At 45.3% G+C, this 24,539-nt stretch overlaps 1 protein-coding gene across 1 annotated transcript in view; it reads right to left on the bottom strand.

Annotated features, from left to right (window-relative positions):
* The window catches only part of PTPN3 (protein tyrosine phosphatase non-receptor type 3), a 164,296-nt gene extending 148,791 nt beyond the window's left edge, over positions 1 to 15,505 (bottom strand). The window contains exon 1 of the mRNA XM_056857321.1: positions 15,433 to 15,505. Within this exon, the coding sequence (XP_056713299.1) occupies positions 15,433 to 15,481 (49 nt within the window). The 5' untranslated portion in view covers positions 15,482 to 15,505. The remainder of the gene's footprint in view (positions 1 to 15,432) is intronic.
* Positions 15,506 to 24,539: the final 9,034 nt, after the last annotated feature.

The following is a 24,539-nucleotide window of genomic DNA, read 5'->3' on the forward strand; positions in this document are numbered from 1 at the left end:
TTCTTCCCTTGTTACTGGAGCTTCAATACATTCTCTCTGGGTCATTGACAAAGCTTTCATCTGTATTGAGTTTAGAAATTTATCTATTTTCTGTTTTGGAGTATTTTCTTTCTGATATAACAGAGTAAAATGAAACAAATTCTTTCTGAATTTCTGAAGTTGAATAAACTGGTCCTTTAGCAGTTTGGATTTTTGTTATAATCTTCTTTTGAAATGAGTCCTTCAGTTGTGTTGCTAAAAATTTTCCTGGTTTATTTGCATATTCAAAATACTTTTGTTTAGCAAGTTTCAGATTTTTATTCATTTCCTCCATTATTACCAAATTTAATTGGTGTTTAGATGCAGAAATCTGTATTTGAATTTCTCTTCTCTCTTCTTCCTGTGTTACCATTACCAATTTCTGCTCCAAATTTTGTAAATTCCAAAGTATGTTGTTTGTAAATTGCAATTGAGTCTTCTTCCAGGCCGAGTGTTTCTGTATCATAAAACCTCTCAGAACAGCTTTGAATGCGTCCCAAACTGTATTTAAAGAAGTTTCCCCATTAAGGTTAATTTCAAAAAAGTCTTTCATTAAAACCTGTAATTCCTTTTGTATCTTGTTGTCTTTTAAAAGTTTATCGTTCATTCGCCATCTAAATGCTTGTTTATTGTTCCAATCAAAGGTAACAGGATTGTGATCAGAAAAAGTTCTAGGTAAAATATGAATTTTACGTAGTTGCGTGAAAATTGATTTACTGGCCCATATCATATCGATTCTGGAGTGTGAATCGTGTCTTGCTGAATAAAAGGTATATTCTTTAGCTGTTGTATTCATTGTTCTCCAAATGTCTTGTAATTCTAATTCTGAAGCCATGGCAAAGAAAGTTTTAGGCAAGCATCCATCATTGATATCTTTTGCTTTTGATTTTTTGTCTAGAGATGGGAGAATAATTCCATTGAAGTCGCCCATCAATAAAATTTGGTCTTGTGCGTACTGGGTTATCAGGTCATGTAATTTTTCATAGAAGGATTTTTTCCCTTCATTGGGTGCATAGATTCCAACCACTATTGTCCTTTGTCCCAATATTTTAGTTCTGATAATTACAATTCTTCCTTCATTGTCTTTATTTACTAGTTCTGGACAGAGACTGGGGTGGGCATAGATTACCACTCCCTTTGTTTTAGTTTTAGCAGAAGCAATAAATGCTTGTCCAAGCACCTGTTTCTCCAAGTATTTTTTATGCTTTGAAGCTATATGGGTTTCTTGTAGGCAAATTAGGGAGTATTTATATTTCTGTAGATATTTGAAGATATTTGAAGATTCTGGCCCTTTTAGTTTTCTCATTCAGTCCATTTACATTCCAAGAAATTGCTTTTGCCATAATGTAGTATTTTTTAGCAAAATAAAAAGTCTATAGTTTAGTACCACCTTCTGCACCCTGTACCTCTTCTTCTTCCTCTTCTTCTTCCTCCTTCTCTCCAGGTAATTCTTTAAGGTCCATTTTATATTTTCTCAAAAATTTCCCCACATCTGCTTGGGATAGAATTGTTGTTTTCACTTCCTTATAGGTGAAAGCCAAACCTTGTGGCATAATCCAACGATATTTGATGCCATTAGCTTTCAGTATAGACACAAAGTCTTTGTAGTTATTCCTCTGTGAAAGTAGATGCCTTGGAATATCCTTCAGTAGTATAAGAGAGGAGTCTCCTGCTGACACTGGATTTTCATAATGAATCTTCATAATCTTGTCTTTAACTCTGGTGTCATAGAACACTATCATCAAATCTCTTGGCTTAGATCTTCTCATTCTAGCAGGTAGTGGTATCCTGTATATTCTATTAATGGCTTGTTTTAATTCTTGTTCATCTATCTGAAATAAGTAGGCCAAATTTGGTATTGCAGATTCTTTATTATCTCCCATCATATCTGGAAAATTGCGTATACGAAGGTTGGTCTCTTTCACTCTCATCTCCATCATTGCCATTTGATTTTTTGCCGCCATCTGATCCGCTTGTATTGTTTCAATCTGTTTTTCTTGGCTTGTTAATTTTTTCTTTGTGTCCTTGTGCTCATCCATCACTTTCTTAATTGATACATCCATCGCTTGCATATCTGTCTTCATAACAATCATTTGAGTTTTTACTTCTTTCAAGTCTCCAGTGACCACATCCAACTTCTGATTAATAGCTTGGGATGCTTGACCAAGATTTGTCATCATAGAAGTCAACTGTGCCATCTGTGCAGACATCTGTTCAAACTGTTTATTTGTTGCCTCAGTTTGGAGTATTTTTCTTAAGCATGTTTTGCTGGGTGAAATATGTGGAAAATATTTATTGCCTGAGAGGCTAACTTTTATTTTCTTTATTTACTTCATTTATACCTACCTGTCTTCACAATGGGAATTTCAAGCAGCGTACATTATTGTCTTTTCCTCCATTTTAACCTCAAACAACCCTGTGAGGTAGGTTAGACTGAGAGTACGCGACTGGGCCCAAGGTTTGGTTGCCAACCTCCAGGTGGTGGCTGGAAATCTTCTGGGATTACAACTGATCTCCAGGCAATAGAAATCAGTTCAGTTGGAGAAAATGGCCACTTTGGAAGGTGGACTATATGGCATGACAGTTCAGTTTCAGTTGCAGTCACCTTTATTGGCATGATAATAATAACAAGAGTGCATACATGTACTCCATCTCGCTCAGAAGGGTCTCACAAACAACGATATAACTAAAACATGGCTATAAAATTAAAACTCTTCAGTTTAAACACTATAATAATACACTCTTCCAGACAACAGATAAGAACCACAGCTAACACCAACTAACACCAGTGCCCTTTTATTTATTGGTTCCCAGTATCTATAAATTGACTCAATTGGTTTTAGTATGGCATTATAACCCATTGAAGTCCCTCCCCCTCCCTAAACCCTTCTCATGCTCCACCTCCAAAATCACCAAAATGAGTTTGACAATGAGAAGATAGTAGGAAACGAGTATGCACATCACAAGGAAGAAAAACAGAATCATTATATCCTATTGACATTAATACTGAAATAGAGGCCTGTCAGTAGGGTTGCCAGGTCCCTTTTTGCAACCGGTGGGAGGTTTTTGGGGCGGAGCCTGAGGAGGGTGGGGTTTGAGGAGGGGACGGACTTCAATGCCATAGAGTGCAATGGCCAAAGTGGCCATTTGCTCCAGGTGAACTGATGTCTATCAGCTGGAGATCAGCTATAATAGCAAGAGATCTCCAGCTATTACCTGGCAGTTGGCAACCCTACCTATCAGAGGCTACTAGCCATGGTGACTAGGCTAAAGGGAACCTCCACATTCAGAGGCAGTGCCAGGAGGCAACATCAGGGGAAGCGTCCTGCCTCTATGCCCTGTTGTTGGGCCTCCAGAGGATCTGGTTGGCTACTGCATGAGGCAGGAAGCTGGACCAGACGGACCACTGCTCTGATCCTGCAGATAGGGTTGCCAACCTCCAGGAACTTGAGCAACCAAAATAAACACCTCTGTACTAATACCTACGGTAAGGAAATAAGTACAGAAAAGGCTAGTATATTCTAACACAGCAAGTGTATAACAAGGTGTAATAGGTGCACTAAATAACATACAACAATAAAGACAAATACTATATACAATGGTATACAATTAGTCCCATAAGGGTACAGAGTATCAAAAGTCCAACAGAATTGTGAACTGGAAAGAAGTCTTCTTGTAAGGATGGCAAGGGAGATGATCGTTTCTTATTCTTCCTCAGTCCCGTTTAATTCAAATATATGTGTATGTACATATTAGCTTCCAAATTCATTCCATTCTCCCATAGGGATGAAGAAAGCAACTATGTGGAACATAAGCTATAAGGTTCCAACCTCTAGGAACTAGCTGGAGATCTCCTGCTGTTATAACTGATCTCCAGCCGATAGAGATCAGTTCCCCTGGAGAAAATGGCTGCTCTGGAAATTGGACTCTGTGGCATTGAAGTCCCTCCCCTCCCCAAACCCCGCACTCCTCAGGCTCTATCCCAAAAATCTCCAGGTATCTCCCAACCCGGAGCTGGCAACCCTACCAGCAGGGCTCTTCTTAGGTACTTATGAAATCTAAATCTGAATTAGGTTTGCAGTATCAGAAAATCCATCAATTCCCTCAGCAGTCAAGTTGCCAAAAAACTATTCTCCTTTCTTCACTAAACCCCCTCCCTGCCTCCTTTCCTCTATCTCTTGTACGGGCCAGATGCCCCGTTCCTCCCCCCTTGCCTCAAATGTCATGCTTTCCAGTGGAATCAGTCCAGCCTTCAGTATTGAAATATATAGTAAACAACTGCAGAGCAAAGGGCGAGGTGTAGGTATTAGGAACCAAAGTTTAAACTCAGAACTCCTGCAGATGCATTTCAAAAGGCTGTTCCAGACACTCAGGGAGCAATCCTAAGCAGGCCTACTCAGAAGTAAGTCCCATTTTATTTACATGGCTTACTCCCAGGGAAGTGCACGTAGAATAGCAGCCTCAGAGAGGGATCTGGAGTCATGTAAACAGCCTTAGAGGACGCCCTCTCATTCTCCATGGGAGCTCAGTGTTATGCTGAGTTGATTATCTTTTGGATGCTAGTTTATCTTTCAGCCTCATTCTGTGCTCTGAACTGCTGACCCCTGGATAGCATCCACCCAGCCTCGAGCCACTTAGAAAGAAACATTTGGTCTCCACTGAAGCTCAGGGTTTACATGTAGCAAGTACATCCTGCCCCCATGCTATCTCTGGATGGGGAAAGAGAGCAAAACACACCCCAGAAGACGTTTTTGGATAGTTACATATGTTTAATAATTAATAAAGATGTTCTGAAGTTTATGGATATTATTCATCACCCTTTCCCTAAGAATATCCATAAACAGAAACTTCAGAATCATTAAGGAGGAAAGAATCCTGAGGTTGTCTCAACTCATGCTGAGATGCTGTTCACTAGAATAAAACGTGTGCTTACCAGCCACCTTTTTACCCCATTCTTCTTCCAAAAAATTCTCAGCATCCAAATATCGTTCTTCCTTCCCCATTTTATCCTCTCAAAACCTCGTGAGGCAGATGATGCTGAGTTTGGGACTGGCCCAGGCCAGCAAGCTTCAGGGGAGGTGTGGGGATGGGAACCCACATCTCCCCAGATCTTTAAGGTTACCAACCTCCCCATCTTTGTGCTTGTGGTGGGCGGGCCCTCTCTTCCGAGACATGTTCCCGACTCACAGACGATGAGTGGCACCATCGCTAGGGGTGTGCGGAAGGCTCCCCCCTCCCCGTGAGTGTTGTGGTTCAGCGTGATGCCCTGGGCCCTCTTGCTCTGGGCTTGGACTGCCGGGACCAGCCCAGCTGAGTTGCCCAGACTTCACAGGCAGCCCCTGGCATCCTGCTGAATCCTGCAGGGTCTCTCTGTCCCTCCCCTCTCTCCCCTCCCCCCACATCCAGGCCACTTCCTGTCCAGATTCCTCTGGCCTGATTCCTGAGAGCTGATGGGAGCCAAAGGGGCCGTGGCTCAGTGGTGGAGCCTCTGCTTGGCATGCAGAAGGTCCCAGGTTCAATCCTCTCCAGTTAAAGGGACCAGGCAAGTAGGTGATGTGAAAGAGCTCTGCCTGAGACCCTGGAGAGCCGCTGCCAGTCTGAGTAGACAATACTGACTTGATGGACCAAGGGTCTGGTTCAGTAGAAGGCAGCTTCATGTGTTCATGTGTTCATGTGAGACCTGGAGATCTCCTGGAATTACAACTGATTTCCAAATGACAAAGATCAACTCCCCTGGAGAAAACAGCTGCTTTGGAGAGTGGATTCTGTGGCATTATACCCACCTGAGGTCCCTTCCCAAATTCTGCCTTCCCCAGGTTCCACTCTCAAGTCTCCAGGAATTTCTCATCCCAGAGTCAGCAGCCCGACATGCTAATTACAGTGGCCCTTTCTAACAGGTGGCAACCAGTGTGGCCCACGGCACTGCTGAGGATCACCAAAACAGGTGGGGCCTGGAGATCCCTGGAATTACTACTGATCTCCAGACAGAAATCCATTCCCCTGGAGGAAATGGCAGTTTCAGGGGCTGGGCATCTCTGCTGATCTTCCTCCCTTCCCCAGACTGGGCCCGCCCCAGGCTCCACTGCCAAATCTCCAGGAATTTCCCAGCCAGGAATTGGCAACTCTCGCCATGGTGCAAATCCTCATTTAGTCCTCTGCTCCAACGGTGACCTTAGGCCTCTGAATCTCACTATGTTGGACTGGGATAGTCATGCTTCTTTTCTGGTTTGTGATGAATGGGATCACGATAACAGCTTTTGCTTAGTAAAAATGATATATGAAAGGGGAAACGTGGAAACTTATATTTGGCTCAGTTTGCGCTGCAAAACAGAAGCTGAGTTATGAGGTGTGTTTTTAAAATGCTGTTTTGGAGGCTGTGATCTGACTGAGTGACCTTGGGCTAGTCACACTCTCTAGGCCCCACCTACCTCACAGGGTGTCTGTTGTGGGGAAGGGAAGGTGATTGTAAGCCGGTTTGAGTCTCCCTTAAGTGGTAGAGAAAGTCAGCATATAAAAACCAACTCTTCTTTTTCTGGGAGTTATCCTGGAGATCCCCCACCCCATGTAGGAAGAGAAGTGGGTGCTGTGAAGAGGCAGGTGTCTTGAGCTACCTGTCAGTACATTCTCTGAGTAAACAGAGGGGGGCAGTGGCGGGGGTGGGGAAGCACTCAAACACAGCTCCCCATCAAGCATGTTCCTGAGCAGAGGTTACAGGGGAGTTGTTCTCCCGCTGGAGCCCCAATGAAATGAGCATTGGCCAAGGGGCTGTCGCAGAGGAACAGGACGTGGTGTAGTCATAAGACTGGGGGAGAGCCGGTTTCAAATCCTCACTCCACCATGAAGCTCACCGGGTATAACCTAATTCACAGTGGGTAGCCGTGTTAGTCTGTTTGCAATAGTCAAAAAAAGCAAGAGTCCAGTAGCACCTTAAAGACTAACAAAAATATTTTCTGGTAGGGTATGAGCTTTCGTGAGCCACAGCTCACTTCTTCAGATACAGCTAGAATGTGAATCCATCGGTCTTTAAGTAGAGGAACAGTATGTATAACCTAGAGCCAGTCACTCTTCCTCAGCCTAACTTACCCCACATGGCTTTTGTGTGGATAAATGGAGAAGGGAGAATCATATATGCCTTCTTGAGTCCTTGGAGGAAAGCTGAGATAAAAAACAAACAAACAGCTGATAGATAGCATTTTACTAAATATGGCTAGTACGAGAAAGAATTCGCCGCCAGTCCAGGGCCTCACTGAATGGTCCCTTTCCCCATCCCAGGCCTCATAAATGGAGGGGATGGACTAGGGTTGCCAACTCTGGGTTGGGACACTCCTGGAGATTTGGGGGCGGAGCCTGGGGAGGGTAGAATTTAGGGAGGGGAGGGACCTCAGCAGGGATGTGATGCCCTAGAGTCCACCCTCCAAAGCAACCTTTTCTCCAGGAGAACAGATCTTTGTAGTCTGGAAATCAATTGTGATTTCAGGAGCTCTCCAGGCCCCACCTGGAGGTTGGCAACTCTGGGAAGGACCAGCACACAGATTCTCCTCCTCCCCAGTTTGCAGGCAGATGGAGCAGGGAACCAAGCTCATTTTCCTGGGTCACCTCCCAGTTTCCTATAAAGCCACATAGGTATTGACACACACACTAGGTTTGCCAACCTCCAAGTGTGGCCTGGGGATCCCCTGGAATTACAGCTCATCTCCAGACTGCAGAGATCAGTTCCCCTGGAGAAAATGGCTGCTTTGGAGGGTGGACTCTGTAGCATTATACCTTGCTAAGGTCCTTCCTCTCCTCAAATCTTGCCCTCCCCAGGTCCACCCCCAAATCTCCAAGAACTCCCAACAGAAAACCAAAGTCAAACCTCAGCAGACACAATTACTCCAAAGAGGAAAGGAAAAGTTAATCTCTCCTACTAAAATCACTCCTGTTGAAATTAACGGGGCTGAAAAAACCTTCATCGTGGCTGGATCGTGCCTATAACGCACGGCCAGCCCAAGAGAGCTGGATGCACCCCTCAGTTTCAAGGTCAACAGTGTGATGATCCATCTGTTCCCTTGCTTACTCGAGGTAGCAATTATCCTGCCCAAAACTTGCGCGGTGTTCAGCGTGAGAGGTTGAATGTGCATAGCGCAACCAGATGAGTCATGGCTTAGCAAAGAGCCATGCCAGAGCTCGCCATTACATCAGCCTGTAAAGCTTCTTGCCCTCCTTACGGGGCTGTAAAATGAACAGCAGCCTGTCCGCTTACTGGAAAGAGGTTGTGCTCATATTGGCAGCTCATTCATCTCCCCTGCAGTATTTCTTGCCGGATTCCTAGCCCTGACAAAAGGCTTCAGAGATGGCCCATCTCATTAATGGAATTTTATCACAACACACCCGTATTAAAAATGCAGGCAATAAATGAAAAGATTGCAGTGGAGTTATAAAGCAAACTTTAAAGTACAGATCGGGGATGAAGCATATCATCAGCACAAAACGCCCCGTCTCTTCCTGGAAGAATTCAAATCAGCATAAGCTAAAATTGCCCATCTGAGCGATAATATAGCCTAACTACATGTTTGCTTCAAACAATATGAGCATTTAAAACAAAAGAACTGTTGTTCCAAGCAATGTGAGAGCCAAAACGGGCAATAAAAACCATGTCTAACGGGAAGGCTCATAATTTATATCTTCCACATATAAAAATGCCAGTTTGTCTGTTCCATTCTACTACAGCACCATGAAATGGATCCGGGGTGTGGGAATCAGAGCTATCTTGGCTCTAGGGTTGCCAGCTCTGGTTCGGAAAATTCATGGATACTGGCGGGGGGGGGGGCGTGGAGCAGGGGGGGGGCAGGGTTTAGGAGGGAGCTTACTGAGGGTGTAATTACATAGACCCCACCCTCCAGCCCTAAGCTGCTTTTTCCTTCAGGGGAACTGATCTCTGTAGTCTAGAGACCAGTGATAAATCTAGATTTATCTAGATGGGGTGTGGCGTTCTCCCAGAATTACAACTGATCTCCAGACTGCACAGATCAGTTCCCCTGGAGAATATGGCTGTTTTGGAGGGTGGGTTATATGGTATTATACCCTGCTGAGGTTCCTCTCCTCCCCAAACCCTTTCCTCCTCAGACCCTATCCCAAAAATCTGCAGGAATTTCCCAACCCGGAGTTGGCAGCCCTAGGTAATGCTGTGAGATCTCCAGGCCCCACCTGGAGGCTGGCAACCGTACTTCTTTCCCAGTGCTTCAACTGCCACTGACCACTGGATATGGTTCTACCTGAGCTGGCAGGAGGGAGGGAAGGCGGCATGGTACACCCTATCTCGCCAGATGGAAGAGAGACCACCAAGGGAGGCTCTGCAGAGGAAGGCAATGGCAAACTACCTCTGCTTCCAACTTGCCTTGAAAGCCCCTTGCTGGGGTCACCATAAGTCAGCCGTGACTTGATAGCACTTCACACACACACACAACTTGGCAAAAAGAGTGCACTGCTTTGTCCCCAGAAAGGTCCCTTGGATGATCCAGAGCTCCCATACTGCTGGCATGCCCCCCTGACCTGTGGGCAAGCATGGAGGGGCCGGGGCGCCTTTCGCAGTGAAAAAGGCTGTGTTGATGAAATGTCAGGACTCCTGTGGTGCCTACAGCAGCTTTCCTCTGCCCGATGGTATCTCTAGCTTAGACATGTGGTTACAACATTGAGGCAGGACGGAGTGGCAGAATCCTGAGGTGGGAAACGGATTATTCCACCTCAGGCTGTACTTGAGGAGAAGCCATGTTTCTCCATGTAAAGGCGGCGGGCGGGGGGGGGGGAGCCTTTCTACCTTTTATAAAAAACCTCTAGCACCTTGGGGAGAAAGGTGTTAGCTCAGGCCACTCTATGCTATGCTAGGTTTCTACTTGGAAAGGTTTTTTGTGGGCGTGCTACTGTTTTTACACATAGAAACATTCTGGCCCTTTCAAAAGCCTTTATAACCCATTTTAGCAGCCAGTTGTTAAAGTTTGTGTGTGTGTCTTTTCAGACACAACCATTTTGGCTCCTGGCTGCTAACTGGGTTTTTTAAACCTTTTTCATAAAAGGCCACTTGTGTCCCCTTTACAAAGCAGGGCTGAACCTCTTTTTTTAAATAGCTTTCTTGCGGTTCCAGGTCTCCTTTGCATTTCTGAATCACTGTAATATGGTGTTTGAAATGTCTAAGGCGCTTCCAAAAGTGCCGCTCTTTTCCCGCTTTTTTCGCAGCATGTTCTTTATCAACCTATTTTAACGTTCTGACATTTACGCTATAGCGCTAGACCAATATAGCAACTCAGTGCTGTATTGCCAGCATTCAGCAAGCACCTGAATGCTGGCAATATAGCACTGAATTGCTATATTGGTCTAGCGCTATAGTGCAAAAGTTGGAATGTTTAAAAAACAAGAAAAAGAATGTGCCACGAAAAAGGGCCGGGGGAAAGCGGCGCGGTTTGAAATGGCCAGAGCGCTTCAGACACCGCTCATAAATGGATTTAAATACGCTGTATGGAACCCCCCCATTCCAATGTTGCTTTACTTGGAATCGCACCAACAATGGATAACAACCAGTTTAGAATGGCAATGTGATATGAATGTTCACCTGCAGCCTGAAGCGTCTTGAGTCACAATCTGATCAAAAACAGATGGGGGGTGGGGACTCAACCCAAAAACAGATCAGATAGCCAAAAGGGTTAAGCAAACAGGCCTCCAAAATATATGCAAACGAAAAACTAAACTAAAAATGAGCTTCAATCATCCATTAACTACAATAAAATAATAACCACTACACTACGCAAACGATAAAAAATTGTTCTACTGTACACAAATCATTAAACTAATTCAAACAGAGCAGTCACCATGTAACACACATTCAGTTGGTCAAAGAATATCATGAAATAAACAAAACACCAAGCACGTTAGGACAACTGCCTTCCTCAGTGGTGCAGTAAATATTGTCAAGCTAAAAGCCTCTGATGAACACAACAGACATCAGATAATCATTGTTTGCAAATGTATCCACAAATATCTCATAAAGCAGAAAATCTCCTAAGTAGATATTCTAGACTTGTAATCGAGTTGGACGTAAGGAGCATTCAAAAGTCTACAATGATAACTAGGCTTCTTTCAAATCCTCCCACTATATAGGAGGTGTGAGGCATACAACCAGGTCAGAAGGAATAGGATAATATTTGTACTGGCATCAAACAATATTCAAGACCAGTGGGAGAAATTCTGGGGCACAGCGGTGCAGAGGGGGAAAGGGAAGGACGTTTTCTCAGGCTCTTTTGACCTTGGCTGGGGATTTGTGGTGACTGAGACGCCAATCTGGATCGGCAGCGTGTGGGTGTGCTCTGTTGTGCGTTTGCAACACCACGGCTGGTCTTCCTAAACATTTTTGGAAGCTGTAAGCAGCTTGGCAGCAGTCTAGACTAGGACTGGTTTAAAAAGCCATGTCAGACTACCCCCAAGGTTTTGTAGGGGTGTTGATCATTGGCTACACTGTCTGAAAAAAGTTATATCAATTCATAGCGGGGAGGTCTATCAGAAGAAAACAGCAGTGATATTTTAGTGGAATTTCTATCTCTGGAGGCAGAATATTCTAAAGAGACCGTGTGGTGTGACAGTGTGGTATAGTGGTTAAAGTGTCGTAGTAGGATCTGGGAAACCCAGGCTTGAATTCGCACTCTGCCATGGAAGCTTGCTGAGTGACCTTGGGGTAGTCACACGTGCTCAGTCTAACCTACCTCAAAGGGTTGTTGTGAGAATAAAATGGAGGAGAGGAGATCGAGGTAAGCTGCTTTCGGTCTCCATTGGGAAGAAAGACAGGGTAGAAATGAAGCAAATAAATAAATAATAAATACCTGCAAATACCATATGGTGTCAGGTTGCCAGGTCCCCCTGGCCACTGGCAGTGGATGGGGGTTAGGATTGCTAGATCCAGGTTGGGAAACCCCTGGATATCTGGGGGTGGAACTTCGGGAGGACAGAGACCCAGTGGGGTATAACACCTCAGAATCCACCCTCCAAAACTTCCATTTTCTCCAGGGGAACTGATCTCTGTAGTAATTCCAGGGGATCCTCAGGTCCCACTTGGAGGGCTGCCATCCCTGATATGGTGGGGACAAAGGAGACGGGAAGGCAAAAACCATCTTACATCTGCCTGGCTGCCGTTGGAGTCAAATGGTTGAACCCAAGAGGAGGAAGATTGGCTTGACCCAGCCTGGGCATTCATGCTTATGGCTTTTGGTTCACTAAGTGCTAACCAGTCTACCTCTTAAGGTTGTTGTGAGGATAAAATGAAGGAGAGGATAATTATGTAAGCCTCTTTGGGGCCTCATTGGGAAGAAAGGTGGGGTATAAATGAAGTAAACATTATCTAGTTTTGTGCATATAGCTCCCAATGGTTTTTCAGACTCAGCTCTCAGGAACACAAAAAACAGCTAAGAATTAAATGTTTAAAAATTGTGGAGAGCTCAAAACACCAAACTCTCAGAACACATTGGGTGGCTCTGAGTTACCTACTGACTTTGATAAAATGCAACACCCAGCTTAAATGACAAGGCATTTTAGTCAATATGTAAGCTATGCATTATGCATTCTTTGTATGTATCCCGATATACACTTTTGAGGGAAATATAAATATAAATTTATATTTAAATTTAACCAAATAAATTTAACCAAATTTTTAATTTAACCAAATATAAATTTAACCAAATAAATATCTATTCACGCAAACAACTACCCAGCAGTCGCTAATCTACCTTTTTAGGTGATTGTACTTATTGCCCCGGCCTAGGGTTGCCAGGCCCCCCTCTGCTCCAGCAAGAGGTTTTTGGGGCGGAGCTGAGGCAGGGATTGTGTGCATGCAGCCTTGCCAACGCAATCACATCACTTCTGGTTTAAACCCGGAAGCGCCACATCGAAACGGGCCTTTTACCACTCAAACTGGGGGGTTTGAGTAGTAAAAGGCCTATTGCAATGCAGCGCTTTCAGGTGTAAACTGGAAATGACATGATCGCAACTGCGCGCACACATGATCCCTGCTTCTGAGCTGGGCACTTGAGTGGCGGGCAATTGCCTGGCAACCCTAACCCAGCGATATGGTTATGTGAGGAATTATGTAAATTATCCTAAGAATGGGCTGGTGGGCCCATTATTATCCAGGGATAGGGTTACCAACCTCCAGGTGGTGGAATCTTGAACACACGAACACATGAAGCTGCCTTATAGTGAACCAGACCCCTGGGTCCATCAAAGTCAGTATTGTCTTCTCAGACCAGCAGTGGCTCTCCAGGGTCTCAGGCAGAGGTCTTTCACATCACCTACTTGCCTGGTCTCTTTAACTGGAGATGCCACTGGGGATTGAACCTGGGGCCTTCTGCATGCCAAGCAGAGGCTCTGCCACTGAGCCACAGCCCCTCTCCATGGCTCTCCAGGGTCTCAGGCAGTGGTCTTTCCCATCACCTGCTTGCCTGGTCCCTTTAACTGGAGATGCGGGGGTTGAACCTGGGACCTTCTGCATGCCAAGCAGATGCTCTACCACTGAGCTAAGACTAGGGTTGCCAGGCACCCGCTGGTGGCGGGCAAACCCCCTGCAATTTCCCCCTCTGCCCACCGACCCCCTGGCAGATGTGCATGTACACGTGCATACCACATGAGTCACTTCCGGTTTAGAACCGGATGTTCCGCCTCGCGAGGGGCCTTTTACCTCTTAGTCTGAGTGGTAAAGGGCCGCTTTACCACTCAAACTAAGAGGTAAAGGCCCTTTGTGATGCGGCACTTCCGGTTCTAAACCAGAAGTGACTCGCGCGCATCAGCGTGCATGCGCGCACGCACTTAACAAGAAGAGCCTCCCGCTGGAGGAGGTAAGGTACCTGGCAACCCTAGCTAAGACCCTTCCTCTATTACAACTCTATTACAATCTCCAGGCAACAGAGATCAATTCACCTGGAAAAACTGGCCGCTTTGGCAACTGAGTGCCTGAGACCCTGGAGAGCTGCTGCCAGTCTGAGTAGACAATACTGACTTTGATGGACCACAGGTCTGATTCAGTACAAGGTAGCTTCATGTGTTCATGTGAACTCTATGGCATTGAAGTAGGGTTGCCAGATCCCTCTTTGCCACTGGCGGGAGGTTTTTTGGGGGGAGCCTGAGGAGGGCGGGGTTTGGGGAGGGGGGACTTTAGTGCCATAGAGTCCAATTGCTAAAGCGGCCATTTTCTCCAGGTGAACTGATCTCTATCGGCTGGAGATCAGTTGTAATAGTAGGAGATCTCCAGCTAGTACCTGGAGGTTGGCAACCCTACATTGAAGTCCCTCCTCTCTCCAAACCCCGCCCTCCACAGGCCCCATCCCAAAATCTCCAGGTATTTCCCAACCTGGAGCTGGCAACCCTACCCAGGGAAGATGCACTTTCAGAGGTGGGCGGAGGCTTTCCCCCCTTCCAGTCCATGCTCATACCCCACTTTGGCTTATACATAAAGAGGCATCTTTGCCAGATCGGGGCACTTTGAGGGTCTCCCCTCCAAACTGTGAACCCTCCACTGTGCTTTGGGGCAACAGAGAGGGGCTGCTGGTGTTTTCTCACACGTATTAGCAGGTCCCACCTAGCTGAACCCATAGCTATACCCCGCTTTTCTCCCCAATGGGGACCCAAAGCAGCTTACATTGTCCTCCTCTCCTGTTTTATCCTCACAACAACCCTATGAGGAAGGTTAGGCTGAGAGTGTGTGACTGGCCCAAGGCCACCCAGCAAGCTTCCATGGCAGAGAGGCGATTCAAACCTTGCTTGGTCCCCCAGATCCTAGTCCAATACTTCAACCACTAAACCATACTGGCTTTCTCCAGAAGCTCAGGGCTGACTCCCTCATGAAATTCTGGGAGGCACCCGGAAGACGTTTTCAGTATTAATGTAAAAAACGTAGTGTGCCAACGAGATCCATTTTTTGTGTGGAGAACAACAGCTGCCGTATCTCCTCAGAGAGCCAGAATTGGCCAGAGCTCTGTGTAAAGGACACACCCCATTCACACTCCGGTTTCTTGCCCTCATGGTTACTTCTCACTCCCTCCCCCCCACACACACAGCAGGTGAACCTCCTGGGGGATAATTCCTCAGGGAAGAGAACCTCCTACCCAAAAACATCTGCTATGGCAAAAAAGCATTTTCACCCCTCAATCTCTTGCCCTATTTAAATGTACAGGAAACCCCTTCCCTCCTCCCAGCAACAGATCAATCCATTTTTTAAATTACATTTTCAGAGTTCATTCTCTCTTGCCTCATAAACTCAACACTCAGACTAAACATTCAGGAACATGAGACCGAAATTTTGCTTCCTCTCTTTGCATGTGTTTGAAGGCTTCCCCTTTCCTTGAACCTGACTTGCCCTCATTGTTTTTAAAGACAGATTTTCATTTCTTACATCACACTTACATTTTTCTGGCGGAGAAGCACATTCGAGCCATATCTTTTGCTCCACCATTGGATTCCCTGCCGTCCTTTCCGTGGTCAATTCGAAGGCATTCGGTCCTGTGTGCAGAGAAGCCCTTGAAGTCACTCGCACGAACTACAGAGTTGCTCTCATTAATTTTTGCGCCCGCCTTGTCCTAATTACAATAGTTACATCCTTATTGTTTGCCCTGCAGATAAACCGGCTCGACTGGTCCAGGAACTCCTCTGTTATGTATGTTGGAAGAGGCTTGAACAGATTCAGTGCAAGTCACACCCACTCTCCGTACAACTCTGAAAGGGAATAAGCATCCCGTACTTAGACGTTGGCCACTGGTTTTCTGGCAGGCCCCTCTGCCTCGATGTTCTGCACAGAAATGGAAGGTTTCCCCATTGCTGCACAATTATGTTGTGTCCTCCAGAAAACGGAAGGGCGTGTTTCTGCGTGCCTGCTGCCCTCAGTAAGCCTCCCAGCAAGCCGGCTGTTGAGTCCAGCAACTTGCAAACATGTCAGCTCAACTAAAGAGACAGTATTACATCATAGTGTAATGACTCTCTCTGTATGCAAACATTGGCCTCACTCACAGACTGACTCACTCACTTCCTGGGGTACTGAAATATTTAAGATATTTCTGCATACTCCAGTAATCTGGAATTGTTGTCCAAGAGACTCATATTACTAGAATCACCCGAAAGGTGCATTTGGAGAGCATTAATTGTACCTCCTAGTAGTCAAGTGGGGTTGCCAGGTCACTCTTCCCCACCAGCGGGAGGCTTTTGGGGCAGAGCCTGGGGAGGGACTTCAATGCCACTGGGTCCAATTGACAAAGAGGCCATGTTCTCCAGGAGAGCTGATCTCTATCAGCTGGAGATCAGTTGTAATAGCAGGAGATCTCCAGCTAGTACCTGGAGGATGGCAACCCTATGGTCAAGCTATTCCCACACTGGCAAGAAATCTGGGTTTGGTACGCACAGACCCTGAAATGTACTTTAATGGCAAAATCTGAAAGGGCATTTGTACATCTCTTCTTCAAAATGGGGACATAAGTCATCCTCTGAGATCGTTAAGCCACTCCCCTTCTGCACCCAGAGCTGAAGATGCCAGATACGTTTTCCGCTTGTCAGAACATGGAGCATGACAGTTTCCTCATGATAGCGGCCACCATTCCAGTCCAGAGTGAGCCATGTTGCAGATACTAAGTAGTTAGGGCCAGTTGGGAAATTTCTGGAGATTTGGGGGTGTAGCTTGGGGAGGGTGGGATTTGGGGAGGGCTCAGCAGGGTATAATGCCACAGAGCCCACTCATCAGAGCTGTAATTTTCTCCAGGGGGAGCTGATCTCTGTAGTGAGATCACTTGTAATTTGGGGGAGGGGGGGGAGATCTGCAGGGCCTAGCTGGAGGTTGGCAAGCCTAGGGCTTAGATTTGGGGGAGGGGGCACTTCAATACCAGGAACAACATTATTTTCCTAGTGGGCATGACTATAAACCAATTTCTTTTATCCTCTGGTATAAGGGAAAAGCCCTCTGATGACCTGTTGAAATATTTCATGCCTGCAAAAAAATACACTGATGAAATTGCTTGTTAAGAGAGAGTCAGCGTGGTGTAGTGGTTAGGAGCGGTGAACTCTAATCTGGAGAACTGGGTTTGATTCCCCACTCCTCCACATGAGCGGCGGATGCTAATTGGGGGAACCGGGTTGGTGTCTTCACTCCTCTGCAAGAAGCCTGCTGGGTGACCTTGGGCTAGTCACAGCTCTCTCCGAACTCTCTTAGCTTCTCCTACATCACAAGGTGTCTGTTGTGGGGAGAGGAAGGGAAGGAGATTGTAAGCCACTTTGATTCTCCTTTAAAAAGGTAAAGAAAGTTGGCATATAAAAACCAACTCTTCCTCTTCTAAGGCATTTTGTTGTAACAAGAGCACAGAATATACGGGCAATCATTAAGGTACATGCGATTAAACAGGAACCCACACCCAAGGCTGCGTATATTTTTTCTAAATTTGGTGCTGTGCAAAACATTTCTCATATTTTCATTTTGACAAAGAGTATAAACTATTCTAAGCAGGGTCAGCCCTGGTTAGTATTTGGATGGGAGACCACCAAGGAAGACCAGGGTTGCTGTGCAGAGGAAGGCACTGGCAAACCACCTCTGTTAGTCTCTTGCCATGAAAACCCCAAAATGGGTCGCCATAAGTCGGCTGCGACTTGACGGCACTTTACACACACACACATAAACTATTCTAACTGCCATGTTAACTGTTTGCTTCTTCCTGGCACAAACCAGTGGAATGACTAAAAACAACCGCTTACATTTATTTGGAAAATGTGAAATTGATGCTTAATATGGTGATGCATAATCATTATGATTTTAAATCATGTAATTTAATTTTAAAAACAATTATGAAAGCAAGAAAAAGCCAATAGGACAGAATGTTGATTAGTGGTTTGTATTGCTTCTTCAGTCTTGGAATTATGAGGCACTCCCAATTCTAGTATAAGTATAAGCGGGCAAACAGCGTGGTGGTGGTATTCCAAAAAACTGAGATGAACAAATGCGGTGAGCACGAAAAGTAGTGCTGTTATAATCAAGCTCTTTAATGCGCTTTTTAATTTTGGCGAAAGCTTCAGTTTTCCCAAGATCTAATATCATATCGTGCAAGAAGCCCAATGGTGACAATTTCTCATCTAAGATTTTTTGACATGAGGATTTAAAAGAGTCATGCTTCAAAGAAGCTAGGAGCCCCTCAGTGCTAAAGCACAGCTTAAGTTGTAACTTAAAGGCAGCCAGCCATAACCTAGCTTTGAGAGACATTTGGCCAAACTCGGAGCGAAGGTTAACGCCATCAACGCATCAAGGGGCATTTAAGAGTTTTGGTAAAAACTGAAGCAATGGACAATCTACAGATTCATTGACAGCAGTTATCCAAATGGCAACACCAAAAAGAATAACTGGAATAATTTTTAAGTTGAAAACTTGAATATCCCCTGGAATATATTTGCTGCCTTTGGTATGGGAAAAATTGACAATAGCTCCAGCCCCAGGTTTAGTTTTGTTGGACACTGCTTTTTGATGGGAAAAGAGAATCCAAGATAAACAAACTCCTTGACTTGGTCAACCTCAAAGCCGTCTAATACCCAGCAAAAAAGAGGCATTTTTCTCCTCTTAGAGAAGATCATAATCTTAGATTTGTGATGGTTTATTTTAAGATCTTCCCTAGAGCAGTACTTGGAAAAGGTTTGTAAGGATCTTTTCAAACCAATTCTTGTGCAGGACAGAAGAACTGCATCGTCAGCATATAGTAGAATTAGGATGCTATGACTTGCAAGCTTTGGGGGATGACAAGACTCTGAGAAATTGGTTGCCATATTATTCAGATTTGATTAAACAAGAGAGGAACAAGAAGGCAACCTTGTCTAACTCCCTTGGCCAATTCAAAGGGCTCGATTAGTTCTCCTTGGTCGCCACAACGATCTTGAGGAATCAAGTTGTTTATTTTGAGGAATCATTTTCTGTTTCCAAACTTCTGCATAAATCAATGTAGTTGCAGTAATTGTGTGTCATAAGATCGTCTGTTGATTACTTGGAATTGGTGCCTCATAATTTAATAGAAACAGTTCTGGTTCTCTAATTAGGCCAATTTGGATATCATGGGATAACACTGAAGCCATCGCTTATGTTTACTGTTTGCCTTATCTTCACCACAAAACCCACAGGCAGCACAAGAGTCCTACCCACCCTGGCTGGCCTTATTAGTGAAAAATGCCAATAAGATTGGGGGTGGGCATCTTACAGATATTCTCCTGAAAAAAAAGACTAATCAAGAAAGTCGAACCAGTTGTAACAAGAAGGGCCACACAACTGTGTTAACCTATCATCCTAAGAGATCTTCTGTTTTTAGCCTGATCCTTAATACCATGAGCTAATATTTCTGACAGAATGCTATAAAAGACTGATAGTGTAAATCAGATTCAAAATGAGTCAAATCCCTTCTTACAGCTGGACATAGAGATGAACTATACTGAGCTAATTTATAACACAGCTTTTCCCATATGTAACATGAGCTCAGCAATACAGTTCCATTGGATGTAATGTTCTTTATGATTTTTTAAAATCCAGACTCCCAAAGGGGGGGGGGCTTTTCTTTGCTCAATTTCCACTGCATTCTGCTTTGTTTCCATCTTTAACAATTCTGAAAGCCACTTCAATCTAGAGGTTTGATAGTTCAGTTTCAGATTTGGAATTGCTGGTACTCCTTGATGCCATTTCTCTGGAGCTGATCTCTGGTCAGTTTGGGGCTCCCCGCCCCCAAGTCACTGCCAATCCAGCAGTGTTTTATCCTGAACACAGGCAGGGAGATTTTGGAACACAACAACAAAAATAATAATAATAATAATTTAGGCAAAAATACAATTTTTATGGCATTAATTCCATCTAAGAAAGATCGCTTCAGCATAGGGATACCAGCCTCCAGGTGGGACCTGGAGATCCTCCAGAATTACAGCTCATCTCCAGACTACAGAGATCAGTTACCCTGGACACATGAACACATGAAGCTGCCTTACACTGAATCAGACCATCAAGGTCCATCAAGCTCAGTATTGTCTACTCAGACTGGCAGCAGCTTTCCAGGGTCTCAGGCAGAGGTCTTTTACATCACCTACATGCCTAGTCCCTTTAACTGGAGATGCCAGGGATTGAACCTGGGACTTTCTGCATGCCAGGCAGATGCTCTACCACTGAGCCACAGCCCTTCTACTTGGTGGGGCTTTGGAGGGTGGCCTCTATGACATGATACCCCACTAAGGTTTAGGGTTGCCAACCTCCAGGCACTAGCTGGAGATGGCCGCTTTGGCAATTGGACTCTATGGCATTGAAGTACCTACCCTCCCCAAACCCTCTCTCATCAGGCTCCACCCCATAAACCTCCCACCAGTAGTGAAGAGGGACCTGGCAACCCTACTAAGGTCCCTGTCCTCCCCAGGCTCCACTACCAAATATCTAGGAGTTCCCCAAACTGGAGCTGGCAACCCTACTTCAGCATTTCACATAAGAAAAATTTGCATTTGATCTCATTAATTACTGGATCACATATTAATTTTAGCCTCATCTAAGTTAATCAGCATGATCTCAGATGTTGTGAGGTTTAGTCTATAGCCTGCGATCTGACTATATGATTCAATTTCCCTTCTAAGACTAGCACTGGCATGGAAGACATTCATCCGAAATATTATGATATCATCAGCCTATCATCAGCCTATCAACTAAGTTTAAAATGATAGTAGGTGTCTGCCCTATTAGAATAGCCAAAGCTTCCAGAGCTAAGGCAAATCATTTTGCAGATGGTGGGCATCCCTGCCTTGCATCTGTTCCAACATCAAAGATATTTATTGAAAATGCACCAAACGTAAGAAGACTTACAGCTGCCTCAGTCAATAATGACTTCACCAAAGTAATGGCTTCACCACCAAGCTGGTGGTGGTGGAAAGTGCCATCAACTCACAGCTGACTTATGGTGACCCTGTAAGGTTTTCAAGGCAAAAGACGTTCAGAGGTGGTTTGCCATTGCCTGCCTCTGCATAGGGGTAACGTTTTCTAGGCACAACACCCTCCTCAGAGTTCACCTCGAAATCTCCAGGAATTTCCCAACCTGGAGCTGGCAACCCTAGCCTGGCCTGGCTGCAATGAGTCTTCCCTCAAAGGTCAAAATAGGCCTGGAAAGGGCCCTGCCCCTTCTCCCTGCTCCTTTTCAAGTCTGTAGAAAGATCTGTCTTGCCTGTTCACAGTTCCAGTCACCGGATATAAGTAGGGTTGCCAACTGCCAGGTAGTAGCAGGAGATCTCCTGCTAATTCAACTGATCTCCAGCCGATAGAGATCAGATCACCTGGAGAAAAATGGCCGCTTTGGCCATTGGACTCTATGGCATTGAAGTCCCTTCCCCTCCCCAAACCCCGCCCTCTTCAGGCTCTGCCCCAAAAATCTCCGGCCGGTTGAAAAGAGGGACCTGGCAACTCTAGATATAAGTATCCAAAGATTTGCCAGCTTCACTATTAGATATCTAGATGTTCATGAAGGCACTGCACCATTTAAGTGCTGAGGCAAGTGTGGGCAGCAATAGAAAAATGGGATTTTTCTGACAGCCTCAGATAGCACAGAAGACACAAAATGAAGAAATAAAGGAAAATATCCATTTTAATTATAGCACCAACGATCTATACAGAACAGTTCATGGAACTCCCGCATATTGCCCCCTACATGTCTCCAAATTTCTTCATAAGGCATTTTGGTTGGCCAATATCCACTTCAACCACATTCCCTCCCCCCTCACCCATTTTCCAACAAAAACCCCTCACCGATCTTCCGACAATATTTTTTTCCTGGACGGCATCAGCAATAATACGCTAATGTAAGAACTGGGGTGTGTGAGAGCAGCCCTGGGAGCGACTGAATCTGGGGATTTCCTGACAGCTACAGAAGGCACAAAATGAAGAAGCTGAGTTTTAAAAAAATCAATTTTTATTACAGAACAGTCTGCAGTTCATGGAATTCCCACCTGCTTGTTGCCCCTTGTGCATCTCCAAAATGCCTGCTCGCCAGCTCCCACAAAAAGGGAATGCTACATGAAAGTTTGGGAAGAACAGAGATTCAGAACATGTGTTATGATCAGTCAAGCAATATTGTTGTCTTTTGTTCATTTTACCTGTTTCGAATGACCATTTTTGATGCTGTAAAACGTTACTTTTCCTTCACAAAATGTTAAAAATCCATTAAGGAGTTTTTCCTTTAGTCCATTGGGAAACCTTATAAAAATATAATCTTTTGGGAAGGGGTCTATGTGTTGCTTTCCCTTCAGGTAATGGTGCCTGCTCGTTTGTTTTTTTTGCTTCCATTTTGTATTGCTAGTTCTCAATGTTAAAAATGGAGGCTGAGACAGATGTGCGCAAGACCAATTCCTCTTGTGGGCTCCATCAGGCCAATTCCAGGGGGTTCCCATGTCCTCACACTCCTGGCTGTGCTCACATTGCAAGAGTTCAGGGAAGCAGAGAGCAGAAACAGAGAAGTACAACTGTCCTGGCTGAGATTATCACCTCCCAAACACCCCAATCTAAAGTGGTGGCAACTGAATGCCATGTTTGGCAGGGCAGGTGGAAGACTCACATACGTTCTCCACAATCTTTCATCTCTCCGCTTGGGTGCTGTCAGGGATTTACTGAAAATGGAGAGGATTCAAGCTGGGACTATGTGTTCAAGATGGATTTCGTATCCGTGGGGGGGGGGGGGGGCGTCAACAAGCAAGATCTTGATGATCTGCTGCAGAACACTATGCATTATACATTGAGTGTGTTTGTTGGTGGTGGCACCCTGTCTTTGAAAGCCCTCCCAGCTACAGCAGTGCCTCTCCATCTTTTTTGAAGTGGGATCTGCTTCTAAATTGGCTCTACTTTGGGGGCCTCCACTGTAAAAGAAACTCCTTCTGCTCTCCCCCTCCAACATAACATGCAAGAATCTCACATCAGTTAACATGGAATAACTTCCTTGTTATATTGTAGGCAGTTGTACATTTTGTGGCATTCCCTTGTTACATTGTATAGGTCTTTTAACATGACCCCTTAAGGAAAAAGCTTTTGCTTTAGGTTCACTTTTCGCTTGTTACCTTGGTTACTGGATATGGCCTAGCGGGGCCCAGACCAGGCCTTTCCTATGTTCTAATAAAGTGATGCTGTGTTTTTGTACCAAGTGCTATAGAGTTATTACACTTATATTTTCTTTTTCAGTGTTACTGTATTTAAATACGGACCCTTATTCAGCAACAGGCTGTATTTTATGGCCATTCAGCCCATTCTGTGGAGAAGGCAAACCTAAATTTACCATGAAGACTGGCAGGGCCTTCTCCCATAACCAGCATGCACCATGTCCTCCCTCCTGGGCCCATGGCTGCACATACAAGAGGCCTAGAGCCCATTTTAGGGTCCCCATCCTTAGTTTGGGAGACATTGACCTAGAGGTTCCTAAGGTTGCCAGCTCTAGGTTGGGAAATACCTGGAGATTTTGGGGGTGGAGCTTGAGGAGGGCGGGGTTTGGGGAGGGCAGGGACTCTACTGGGGTATAATGTCATAGAGTCCACCTTCTAAATCAGCCATTTTCTCCAAGTGAACTGACCTCTGTCGCTAGGGTTGCCATCCTCCAGGTACTAGCTGGAGATCTCCTGCTCCTGCAACTGATCTCCAACCGATTGAGATCAGTTCACCTGGGGAAAATGGCAGCTTTGGCAATTGGACTCTATGGCATTGAAGTCCCTCCCCAAATCCTGCCTTCCTCAGGCTCCACCCCAAAAACCTCCTGCCTGTGGCAATGGGGGACCTGGCAACCCTATCTGTCGCCTACAGATCAGTTGTATTCCCACCACCTGAAGGTTGGCAACCCTACCTGGCACCCCTTTTGTTTGCATTCATTGTTGCTTTTGCTTAGGGTTGCCATCCTCCAGGTGGGGTCTGGCGCTCTCCTGGGATTACAACTGCCCTCCAGATGATAGAGATCACTTCCCCTGGAGAAAATGGCTGCTTTGGAGGGTGGACTCTACATCATTGCACCCCACTGAGATCCAGGAATTTGCCAAACTGGAGCTGCCAACCCTAACCCCCACCAGTGTCCGGGCCCCCCCGGCAACCCTACTTTTGCTGCATGTTGGTTCACTGGAGAGACAGCATGAACATTCCTTGACTAAAGAAATCTGAAATGGTCAAATAGCATTCCAGCATCCACAGGTCTTCAGTGTGGTAAGAAAGCCAGGAAGAACTCGTCCACAAGTGCCACAGAAATTAATTGCCCCTCATTACAGCAAAGAGAAGTGATGCAGCTCAGAACCAGTAATTTGCACACGCTGAGTCCAGTGAGCTGACAGAGTGTCACTATGACGTTTGAGGAGGAAAGATGCTCAGGATGAAAGCACCCTAACTGGGGAGCTCGACTCCCTGTAGGGCTTACAGATATAATTACAGTCTTTGCCATGATTGCATGCTTCAGTCCCACATTAACTCTGCCATTGACTCCCATCAACATTTTGAAATCTCAGGCATCTTGACATGCCTACGA

The sequence above is a fragment of the Euleptes europaea genome, chromosome 11, assembly GCF_029931775.1.
Source record: "Euleptes europaea isolate rEulEur1 chromosome 11, rEulEur1.hap1, whole genome shotgun sequence".
Taxonomy (NCBI): Eukaryota; Metazoa; Chordata; class Lepidosauria; order Squamata; family Sphaerodactylidae; genus Euleptes; species Euleptes europaea.